The sequence below is a fragment of the Hippoglossus stenolepis genome, chromosome 5 (genome assembly GCF_022539355.2).
Source record: "Hippoglossus stenolepis isolate QCI-W04-F060 chromosome 5, HSTE1.2, whole genome shotgun sequence".
NCBI lineage: Eukaryota > Metazoa > Chordata > Actinopteri > Pleuronectiformes > Pleuronectidae > Hippoglossus > Hippoglossus stenolepis.
This window is the reverse complement of record NC_061487.1, coordinates 25,329,007-25,341,400: the sequence shown is the minus strand read 5'-3', so window position 1 is coordinate 25,341,400 and position 12,394 is coordinate 25,329,007. Positions and strand designations below refer to the sequence as shown.

General features: G+C 40.8%; 1 protein-coding gene across 1 annotated transcript in view; it reads left to right on the top strand.

The window, feature by feature from the left end:
* Positions 1-380: 380 nt before the first annotated feature.
* Positions 381-12,394, top strand: part of cpne2 (copine II) — a 28,865-nt gene continuing 16,851 nt past the window's right edge. Inside the window, exons 1-10 of the mRNA XM_035157671.2 lie at positions 381-569; positions 3,552-3,752; positions 7,219-7,398; positions 7,572-7,646; positions 7,892-7,963; positions 8,110-8,193; positions 8,373-8,462; positions 8,708-8,806; positions 10,253-10,339; positions 11,682-11,741. Coding sequence (XP_035013562.1) covers positions 3,576-3,752; positions 7,219-7,398; positions 7,572-7,646; positions 7,892-7,963; positions 8,110-8,193; positions 8,373-8,462; positions 8,708-8,806; positions 10,253-10,339; positions 11,682-11,741 — 924 coding nt within the window. The 5' untranslated portion in view covers positions 381-569; positions 3,552-3,575. The remainder of the gene's footprint in view (positions 570-3,551; positions 3,753-7,218; positions 7,399-7,571; positions 7,647-7,891; positions 7,964-8,109; positions 8,194-8,372; positions 8,463-8,707; positions 8,807-10,252; positions 10,340-11,681; positions 11,742-12,394) is intronic.

Genomic DNA, 12,394 nt, shown 5'->3' with positions numbered 1-12,394 from the left:
GAAAGTACACTGTAGTAAATGTACTTGGTGTGTTTCCAGCTGTGTTAATGTTAGTGCAATGTGCTAAAAAGTGATAAAGACAGTTCAGTACAAAGAGCAGAAGTATACAAAATATACTGTTCATAATTAAAAAGAAAAACCATTACACCCTTGATGGTAATAATATAATAATAACTTCATTTATAGAGCACAAGAAAACAAATGGTGAAGAGTAATAAAAAACACCAGACTGTGAATTAAAAATACAAACACTGTGAGACAGATGTTGGAATAAACGTACCAAGGCGGAACTGGTTTGCTGCCGACGCTTTTATTTTGCAGGCCCGCTCACGGTACTTCCGGTGCGGGGCCAGCACCGTTAGCTTGTCTGCTGTCGGAGCTGCAGCGGCTCTGAGGCACAGTGTGAATCCGGGCTGAGGAGGAATCACACCCGCGACACTGTGTCTCCCTCCGGCGAACATGGCTGCTGCACTTTTCACTCCCTCATAGAAGAAGACAGAAGAAAGAGATTTTCATTCCCAGTTGTTCATCCTTTGAAACTGAAGAGAGAAGTTGCTTTGATATCAGAGGTGAGTTTTCACACCTTCAGCGTGTTCAACGTGGATCTGTGCAGATGAAACTGGGAGATACTGATTAATGGAGATTTGTTAACCACTGATCTGTGTGTGAGTTTGATGTTTGTGACACAGAGAAGATGCTCAAACATCTGGCAACAGCTGTTTGCTCCATTCAATTCAACTTTATTGCAGAAACAAATGATCCGCATCTGTATGAAATTAGATAAAATACAATCAAACATGTAAATACAACCATTAGCAGCCCAGTGAAGGAACGTGTATCTGTACAGCTCCATTCAAGCCTTGAATTAAAACAGTATAAGAGAGTAAAATGTATTTCAGAGACAGAAAAATGGTGAAAAAAGACAATAAATTGTTACAAATTAAAAGCTATAAATCTATTGAATACAACTTTATTGCAGAAACAAATATCCACATCTGTATAAAAAAACATGTAAATACAATCATACAAGATAATTCAATAGACTAATCAAATTAAAATGGCAGCAAAGCCTTGAATTGAAACAGTACAAGAGAGTAAAATGCATCAAAATACTATAAATTGATTTTTATTGTTAAATGTGGACTCGATTCAATTAAACTTCTTTGCAAACACAAAGGTCCACGTCTGTGTAAATGAATTAAAAACACAAACAACATGTAAATACAATCAGCCCACTCGAGGCACGTGTGTCTGTGTGGCACCGTTCATGCACAGGGTTATTCAACAGACAGATACAGCAGCCGAGCAGTGAATTGAAACAGGTAAAGGCAGTAAAATGCATCAAAGAAGTAGGAAAATGGTCAAAAAGAGACAATCGATAGTTAAGTTAGTGATTTTAATGCGACAGCTGCAGCAAACCACCTTGTTTCCAGTCCTGATTTGAATGATCTGACAGTTTCAGCCGACCTCAGGTAGTTCGATCCACAGGTGGGAGCAGATCCTGATCCTGGGGTCTGGGAGGACGTGCTGAGTTAGCTCCTTGTTTCCCTCGTGAACATCGTGTTTGTGTGTCGAACATTGAGTTTGATCATTTTTTTTTATCAGTGTCACGTTGAATTGAAGTCGTGTGATTGATTGCTGTTTACAGTCTGTCTGGGCACCAGTGTGGCACCAGGACGTGTAATTACACTTAATGACTGTCTGCATTGAGTTCACACACACACACACACACACACACACACACACACACACACACACACACACACACACACACACACACACACACACACACACTCAGGACTCAGGTGTGGATGTGCAGCAGCAGCGGTCAGTACCATCACACACTCTTGCGACTGTTTAAAGCAGCTGATGGTGTCAACAGCGTTAACATTAACACTGGAATATCATCACTTTGTTTTTCTACGTTCATCGGCTCTGATTTGGCGAAGGAGCCTGTAAATAAGTGAAGGTTCTTCCAGTCGATGACGATAATTATCACAGTAAATTGTTGTTCTTTGAGTGATTGTTGTGGTTTTAAACTCTTCATGGACAAAATAACATTTCACAAATCAGATCAATCATGTGTTTTACCACACAATTCATTATTAATCTATCAATATACTGTATATTGAACCTTTGTGCTTTTGCTATTGATGAAAATGATATCGTGATAATTATTGATATTGCTTTGTGCCCGGCCCTGGTATAACAATCATTGTTTGTGTTGTAAGTCCTGTAACAGTTCCCCAATGCATCGCGACATCATGTCTGATTCTTGTCTGTTAATGTTTTGTTTCTTTTCATTTTCATTGGCTCATCTTATATATATATATATATATATATATCATTTCATTTTTTCTCTGCACTGCCTCTTCATGTCCAGGATCCTCCATCATGTCTTTTCCTGATCATTCAGACCTCTGCTGAATCCTCTGTCTGTTGTTTGTCTAATCTGTTAAACACAGTGAGTCAATGAGTCCAGTGAGCGGATGAATGAGTGAGCGATTAAGAAGATTTCAGTCAGTCAAAACAGGCTGTCCAGTGAATGGCTGGGTAATTGAATGAAAATATTGCACTGGTATTTTCAGTGCACCACCGAACTACCAGCGTGACATCACAGGAGCAGGGCGGGGGGGGAGCACGCTGGTTAGGACACATTAGTATCTTAGCAACAGACAGCATCGTTTTAGCATGAGAACAAAACCTTTATTTGTCCTTAACGCTCGTTGAAAATTGTTTCAAATGTGATGTACAGAGAAGCAAATGTTACAAATTACAGACGCACAAAGAAACAATTTGTGTGTTTTCTCTTCACGTCTTGCACTCAATGATTGAGGTGTCATGATTTTGGAGGTTCTGTCATCGCTTTGATCTGTGTGTGTGTGTGTGTGTGTGTGTGTGTGTGTGTGTGTGTGTGTGTGTGTGTGTGTGTGTGTGTGTGTGTGTGTGTGTGTGTGTGTGTGTGTTTTCTACTTGTGTGTCTCATTGGTTATTTCCTTCATCTGCTGAGGGCTGTAAATCCACATGTGCTGTATTGTAATTCTGATTTATTGATTATTATTTATTTGTTGTTACTTATATTTTTTATCCTTCAAAAAATGTAATTGAGGATTCATATTTTACAGTTTAACCAAAAACCTTATTACAAAGAATTAAGAAAAAAACACAAATACAACCAAATATGTTAAACTTTAATCTAGAATTTATGTTTTTTCAATGTAAAATATATATACAAATCTTTTCTGCCTCGTCTGTGAAAGACAAGATAAGATATGATAAGATAATATAATCTTCTTGTAGTTCCGCTCCAGTGAAATTTGTGCAGCTTAATTAAATTAAGGGGCCTGTCACTGGGCTCTAGTTTTAACACTGTACTTTCAACCACCACCATTGATCAACAGTCCAACTGTTCATCATGTTTATCATTGGAAGCTTTCAGGAGCTCGTGTTCAGCCAAGAAAGAGTCAGTGTGGGATGTGAGTGGGTGTGTTTAACACTTAGTTCTACTTATTTCTACTTCAGTTATTCTTCTGTTTGTATTTTTCTTTCAGGGTGATTAGTTGTGAGTTCCGATCATGGCCTACACTCTCGGCTCGGCCACCGAGGGCCAGACGCTCAGTGTCGGGCCCCAGCGCTGCGTCACCCGGGTGGAGCTGTCCGTCACCGCCGCCAGCCTGCTGGACCGAGATGTAGCCTCCAAGTCCGACCCCTTCTGTGTTCTCTTCCACGAGGTGGATGGAAACTGGGTGGAGGTAAGGATGGAGGGATGGTGGGTTAGAGGGAGAACTGATGGATGGAGGTGGAGAGGCAGGGGACAGGAAGTGAAGAAGAGGCGTGTTTTGTCTTCATCGAAAAAAATGGAGAAGTGAAGGATGAAGAGAGGGATGATAGATTAACGTTTGGATAATAAGGAGTAAAAACCAATTTCTGGTGCTTCTCCGTGCTGGGTGTCGACTCCAGGGAGGTGGAGGGATGATGATAAAAGGGAGGAGGAGATAAAGAGGAGACAGAAGGGAAGATGGAAGATATGAACAAGTGTTAGAAGTGCTTTCAAGGTCACATTCTCCGTGGTGGGTGTCCCAGCCAAGGAGGAGATAAGAGGATTTTGTTTGTTGTCTATGTTTGCAGGCAGCGTATGTTCTAAACTCACGATGTTCTGACCATCTGGCTCGAGGCCGGCCGCACTGAGCCCAGTGGGATGTTTGAGTCTGGTACTGAAGACCTGATTATTAGTGCTGTAAAGTTAAGAATATGAAGTTCCACCTTCTTTTACTGGTGACAGTGTAGAACATGTGTAAATAGAAGTATTGATTGCAATTGAATTTTTAGTCAGGTGTAATTTCTGGCATCAGATTGTGGGCTAAGCATGTGACAACAATTTCTGACTCTGGCCGAAATCTAAGATCAAAACCTGCATGTGTTAAGAGCGAAACCTGGAAAATAAAATCATGGTCATAATTGTTTACACTTTTAAATCAAACTTGAGAATAGATTCTGTACGTGGAGCCTTTCATTGTTCATGTCTTCTGTGTCTTCTCTGAGCCTTGTCGCTGTCATTCCATAAACACCACATAATGGGATGTGATTGACATTTTCTCGTGGCGTCGGGAGAGAAAGACATTAGCTTCAACTTGAAGACGCTGAAGAGGAACGTGGTGATGAAGACTTGTTGTGTGTAGGCTGCTGCCTCAAGGCTTTTCTACAGCGAACGGCTGGTCAACAGGGCAAAGCTGGCTTTTGTGTACGAGTGTGCATGCGTGTCTGTGTGTGTGTAGGCGAGAGCCTCGGGTTGTAGCTCGCTGTCGGTCAGCAGGGCATGTGGCTCTGATGTGAAATTGCCAACGGTTGCTGTGGCAACGGGTAGCGAAACAAAAGCTCAGTGCTCCTGGAGTGAGGGAACGACGGAGGAGGCGAAATGAGGCCCGAACCTTTTCTTGGATATCGTCCACAGCTCCACAGTTTCTTCTCACACACACTCGCAGTGTTCTCGCTTTCTGCGATCGCCTCCTGTTAGCTTTGTTTTCTCTCTCTCCGATTGTTCCTCTCGTTCCTGGCGCCCGTCGTCCCCTCTCTTCATCTCACTTCCTGTCTATCTTCGTCTGTCTTGTGAGATAGAGGTGTGAGAAGCAGCTGGGTCCATCAGTGGGGAAAGAGAGCGAGAGCGAGAGTGGATAAGAGTGTGAGAGCGAGGAGGTGTGAGAGAGGGAGATGAGAAAAGAGTGAGGGGGGAAATTAGCAAGAGAGAGGGAAGGAGAAACTCAAGAAGGAAGGAAAGAATGAAGAGAACCAGTAAGATGTGATAGTTAAATCTGGCTGTAAGGAAATGATTATAGATTATAACCGGCTGATAGAAATATTGATCTCAGATTTGCTTGTTACTCTGCACCAAGTTATCACACCACGTGAGCTGTTTGCTAAATCCTCTGTTTGTTTGTTTTCTCGAATGCTAATCTCAACACGTGTTATGGACACAAATAAACACCTGGAACACGGCGAGGGAGAACTCACCTGTGATGTCATAAACTGTAGGGAGGCTTAAAGAATCACATCTTCAGCAGTGGTCTACTGTAAAGTTTGTAGTTAGTTTCTATATAGATAATGAACCGTGTTTGAAAACCCAACAAATTTGTATTATGCTAATTATAAATATATATATATATATTGCCAAAAACAATATTAGGGCATATTATTGTATGAATCTTGGTAATGATTCTTCAGATTTCATCATCCAAACCTTATGATAAAGAAAGGTAACTAAGGCGAAAACACAAATACAACCAGTTATGTAGAACTTGAAAATAAAATAGAAATTAAACATAAATGCACAACTTTTCAGTTTGATTTTACCAACATGTTGACAATGCTAATATCAGTTGATTTGTATCAGCATAATTACATATTGGTCAGACTCTCACTCTCACACATGATTGTATGTCTTATCAGATTATTTTTTTATTCTGTTGTTCTCAAAAATCCACTGTGATTAAAAAACAGCAACATGTGAACCCTGGATGTTTAAAGCATATCAATATATAAAAAAATATATTGAAGCTATTAAATCAATATTTTAATATTAACGATGGGTCAAATCACTGTGTTAAGTGGGACTGGGTCCAAACTGCAGTTCTCTTTGGGTGAACACAGCGTTTTAGCATCTTTGAGCTCATTATTTTTGTTTTTACGTGGCTTTTATCAGTGTCATGTTCAGGTCAGGTAACCAAGCAGTGAAACAGACACATGTTATTGAAGCTTATGTGATATTTGGTCTTTCTGTTTGACTAAAGGCATCAAGACAGATACCAGTCTTTTTTTTTCATTGTCTGTTTTGTTGGTTTCTTTTTTCGTGTCATTTATCTGAAAGTGAACACGGGCAGATAAAAATAGAGGAAGGCAGAGAGGGGATGAAGCACCACAAGGGTCTGATTCATATCCACAGCCCGGTGAGCCAGGTTCAAATCCACAGTGACACAAATGTGAGACGTGCACGTCTGCCTGCCAGAGCTCCATGATGCCCCAGTCATTTCTGTTGTTAAGCCACAAAGTGCAGCCGTTCTCCTGCGCTCCGCTCTCATCCGTCAGATAAATGGATAAGTGCTGTGAGCCCCGTTAGCAGGTGGAAGTTAGAGCCTTCACTTCTCTGAAGTCAGTCCACAACATCTCCCTTCTCAGTTCTTTAATGAGAACAATAGCTACAGAGAAATGTAAGATATTTGAATAAACACTTTCATAATCACATGAAAAAACTACACTTTAGAAATGTAAATTACATTTATACAGTTACTAGATAGGGCAGAGTGATACACAAAAAATATTATTACATATTGTAATTATTTAGACATTATTTTAGTGGGAATGATCATTTTTTGAATCATTAAACATCACAGTTTCATAGAATAACCAACATTTACTAATTAGCATTAAATACAAAAAATATTCAAATGCAGCTATTAAAAAATAATCTGATGCTGATGGGAATATCATCACATTTGCCCAAATTAAAATTTATTTTAAGAGAATTTGAACATTTTAAACGTGGAATCTGATCAACCTGATTCACCTTGACCTCATTTTTTTTTATTTATTCCATTTGGACATTTTGACGTTCCAGATTTTAAGGATTACAGACGAGAAGATGAACTCTGATTGACTATCACAAGGTCAAAGTGATTCGTGTTTTGTTTAACGTGTCTATCTCTCTCCCTGTGTCTTGTCGTTTAGCTCGGCCGCACTGAAACCGCTGTGAACAACTTGAATCCAGTATTCGGAGTGAAGTTTCAGGTGGACTACCACTTCGAGGAGATCCAGAAGCTTCGCTTTGCCTTGTTCGACGAAGACAAGTGCGCCACTCAGCTCTACGAACACGACTTCCTCGGAGAATTCATTTGTACACTCGGACTGGTATGACTTGATTTCTCCTTTCCAGTCCAAAGTTGGTTCTGTTTTAAACAGGACGACTGAGTAAAAGTTTCTAAGAAATATTTGATTCAGGGAATTGGAATCAAACCAAGACTTTCCATAAAGTTCAAACCCTCATTTTTTTTCATTCTTCAATCTCTTTGATTTTCCTCTAGATTGTGTCCAATAAAAAACTCCACAGACCATTGATCTTAGCCAATGGGAAGCCAGCTGGCAAGGGATCCATTACCGTAAGCATCAGTACTGTTTCCTTTATATCCTGGTTTTCTTTCTGTTTCTCCGGTTGACGGACACATGTTGTACCGTATCATCACATGTTGCTCTTGTCACTGTTGTTTCTTATTATGGCATCAAGGAGTAAGGATGTTATTGAGGCTGCTGCTGTGATTGTTGCTGCAGATGTTGATGTAAGTGTAAATAGTGAAGAACCAGTATTTTTGCTGGATCTAATATCGAGCTGTAACTCCTTCTTCAGATCACAGCCCAGGAGCTGTCTGACAACAGAATCATCACTCTGACCCTGAGTGGGCGTAAACTGGATAAGAAGGTAGGAAGCCTGCCTCGGTTGACCCCTTCCAGTCCTCACCTCTGGTCAGATGGTGACACCCTGGTGGAGCATTTTGGCTGAGAAAAGCATGAATGAGGATAGAACATGAAAAAGACTTCACAACAATGTGTCTCTGTTTCATTCAGGACTTCTTCGGGAAGTCCGACCCTTACTTGGAGTTTCACAAACAAGGAGAAGATGGTAAATGGATGCTGGTGCACAGGACGGAGGTGAGTCACGGGGCCACCTGCATGTGTCATGAGCTGTGATTTTACACAAGGTCAGACACTGTAACAGTAAGTGTGTGAGTGCTGATGCTGAGGTAATTCTACTGTGGCTGCATCATGAACTGTATATGCTGCAGAGTAATCTCATGATAACTTGACTCTTTCTGTGTCTGGGACTTCAGGTCATAAAGAACACTTTAGACCCGTCGTGGAAACCGTTTACTGTGCCGCTCATCTCTCTCTGCAATGGAGATGTGGACAGAAACATCAAGGTTGGTGATTACAACACTGCTCTGCTATGGATCTTCTTCTTTTATTAGATGTTACACATTGACAAGAGGAGAGAATGACAGACACTGTTTAGTTTTGATGCATTTTGTCATGTTAAATGATTAAACACCAAAACTAAAATACTAAAAGAAAAACAGAAAGACGTACACATTGGCCAAATCATGGAAAACAAACAAGATAAGAGATAAGATAAAAATAAAATATGATGTGTTCTACTCATCAACAGGTTCTGTGTTATGACTACGACAACGATGGAGGCCATGACTTCATAGGAGAGTTTCAAGCTACGGTTTCCAAGATGACTGAAGCCCAGAACTCAGTGGAGGTAAAACGTGTTTAGCATAATTCATATTTCAGTCCAAGAAAACAAATCCCTGCTGTTACTGTTGTTCCTCCTTGTAATTAAGCAACTGCAGTGTAGACAATCTCCTTCCTGTTTACAGCGACATGCACGTGACCAGTGTACGTGAATGATGTAATATGCATTTTCAGGTGTATTCGTATTTCTTTAACATTAGACAGTCAAGTAGAGACTTTAATTTGAGAAACATTTCAGGGTTTCCCCGCCGGCCAAATCCCATTTTAACGCTTAAACATAAACCACCATCAGGTCAAATGTTGAAATTGTCCCCACTTGTGGTGATAATCTGTGACTATCCAAGCTGTGTTTTTCCTCTGGTGTATAATGAACATTACTGTCCCACTGTGCTGATAATTTACACCAAAGCTGCTGAATCCCTTTGCAGCAGAAGGTAACAGTGTGATTTTAAATGTCTCAAATTTCTTTTAAAGATCCAAAACAACAGGAATCTGATGTTGCACAAAATAAACAGAACCGTGCTCATCAGCTTCATTCTGTCTGATTTAGATTTACTGAATTGGCCTCTGGCTAATTTGCAGTTTAAATACATTCAAATACAATGAAGATGGAATAACAATGCACAGATTAGCAGTTTTTCCCACGTTGTGTCCTGTGCTGACCGACTGAGCCTGAAGTCTGTGCTGCCAGTGACTAAACACTGATGAGATTCATTCTTTTCTGCTAAAAATATAAAGATGCACGGATCAGAACACAGTTTATTCATTAGCTGCTCTGTGTGTGTGCGCTGGCATGTGCATCTGCGCGTATGTTCATTTGTGAAACTGCACGTGTGCGTGTGCAGAGGCCGCCTCTCCACTCGCTCTCCAGAGTCTCTTCATGTGTGGTAATGATGTTCGGGGTGACACAAAAATAACAAGCGAAAAATAAAAGGGCAGATGCAGGATGGAGAGATGGGGGAAGATGGAGGGCGACAGGCAGTGTGAAAAGGGGGATGAGGGAAATGAGAGGTGCTTTTGAGATGTAAAACAGCCTTTAGCTGAGCCCCGGGAACACTGCGAGGCATTTAGAGTTACCTGTCATCTGAATCAGCGACTGACTTAAGACATGTGAGTCTGTGCAGCGTGTGTGTGTGTGTGTGTGTGTGTGTGTGTCTCAAATATCTGTATTGATGAAACGCAATGTTGTAAAAGTGTGTATTTGTTGGACAAACAGCATCAAATAGAATAAATTCAGTGTTTTTCATAAACAATAGTGTTGCACCACTGTGATTTGTTTTGGTTTATGATACATCACCAAGTATCTAAGTTGCTGTGGGCGGCGTGAGGAAAACATGCAGATCAGAGTCAGGTCTGTTCATGTCCTCCCTGCTCCTCTTTCCCCCTCTTTCCCTCCCTCCATCTAACACTCCTCATCTGTCTCCTCCCTCCCACTGTCGCTGTGTCTCTGCAGGTGGAGTTTGACTGCATCAACCCCAAGAAACAGAAGAAGAAGAAGAATTACAAAAACTCTGGAACTATCATTGTCAAGTCATGTAAGGTGAGGGGAGATTGATGGATGGAGACATTTATAGACATATAACACTTGGACATGTCCTGGAATATTTCTGGGAAAAGGGAAAAGGTTTATTTCCTTTGTTGAATTGACTCCTCTGTAATATAATTCTTAAGCTGACAGGAGACAAACAACTGACCTGAAGAAATCACAGACCTTTCGGGAAAATGCTTTGAAAAACAGATGATTTAAAGACACATTTTGTCATCAACTGCTCTACTGGCCTCCATTCAGCCCAAATCAAGAATCCTCACATCTCAAAGTATAATACCTGAGTAAATATTTTAGTTTATTGTCTCAATCTCGAGCTTCAAGTCCTCTTCAATACAGAGTTAAATATACGTCAAAGCACCGTAGGCACTGGGGTGTGGACACCGTGTGATTGACAGCTTGTACCGTACAATGGGTGCAGGTTGCAGGTGTGGGAGGGTGTGCATCAGGCTCCACCCCCCTGCTCTTCCGAATATGGTTACTTCAGGGTTTTTTTTTAAAACAAGATGGCGCTGGAGAAAATGCCGAACTCGAGGCTTCAAAGCGACAGCTCACAAATCAATTAGTGGAAAAAACAAGCTAAACGAGACTTAAAGCTGCACAAACACTAACTAACCCACTCAGGTCAGTTTCCCATCTCACACTCGACACAATGAAACATTTGATTATACCAGTTTGGATTTGATCAGCTGACACACTTCTGACTGAGCGTTCATAACTTCTGCTGAATAACTAATTAGTGTGGCAGCTTTCAGCCCAACAGACGACTCATTGAGCTGGAATACTGAGTCTTTAGATGCCGGTTGGAACGACATTAAAGCTGCGTGTGTGTGTGTGATGACAAGCTTTCATAATTAATTATTTTCCTCCATCCTTATTTATACTTATACACACACACACACACACACACACACACACACACACAGTACATGCACAAAAGTGCTAATGCAGTAATTATATTTGTTGGCTGCCGGCTGGGATTAGACTAATGACAGTAAAATCTGTGCTAAATATTCATTGTAATTCGAATGGAGATTGTGTTCAAACATTTATTTTTACAATTTGTAGTGTTTAGGTGCTGTTATAGTTTGTTATAGGCTGAGCTGCTGTAATCAGTGCGTACCAAAAAGCTTTGAAATGACAAACTGGATCAGAATAATAGTAAAGTGTGTGTTTATTTGTTTTATTTAAACACCGTGTGATGCAGTGAGATTCATTCATTTCTGGTTCCAGGTCATTTTAACACTGTTTTATTTACCTTTATCCACCTTTTCTCAAAAGATCATTGACTATTGTTATTTTCCTTGTTTCTTACTTTGACTCTTGTGTCTTCCAGGTTACCAGAAACTACACCTTCCTGGATTACATACTGGGAGGATGTCAGCTCATGTTTACTGTGAGTAGCATATGAGCATTCCTGTGGTTTTATCCTGCCTGAAATGACATGATAATGAGACACGTGCTTCCACGTACTTTGCTCCTGAAAATGAATGGAAAACATCCACAGTTTCTATTTTCATCTCCCGGGGGGGGGGGGTTACAGCGGGATGATCATTTACATTCAGGAGAGAGAAAGTGCGAGAGACAAGGAGATGTTATTGTGAATTGTGAAAACAGGAGGGCCGAGAGAAAACTGGGGGGAAAAGAGGCGAATACAAGAAAATTACTTTTGAAATGATGAAAATAGGAAGTGAGTGTGATGGTGAGATATGTGAGGAGGAGGTAAAGAAAGAGAGAGAGAGAGAGAGAGCTTCTGGTGGAAAGAGCAGCGTCTCAGTCCATTTTGTAATCTTGTTAGGAGAAACTCATATGTCCCTGGTGATGTCACACCTATTGTGTGTGAGTAAACTTGTTTATAATAGCCACAAGCGCACACACACACACACACACACACACACACACACACACACACACACACACACACACACACACACACACACACACACACACACACACAGTCATTGAGAAATCGTACTATTATCCAGGGGGTATTTGTGTCAAATACTGCTGCCCCGCTGCTAAATTCCACAACCATTCAGACCAACTCAC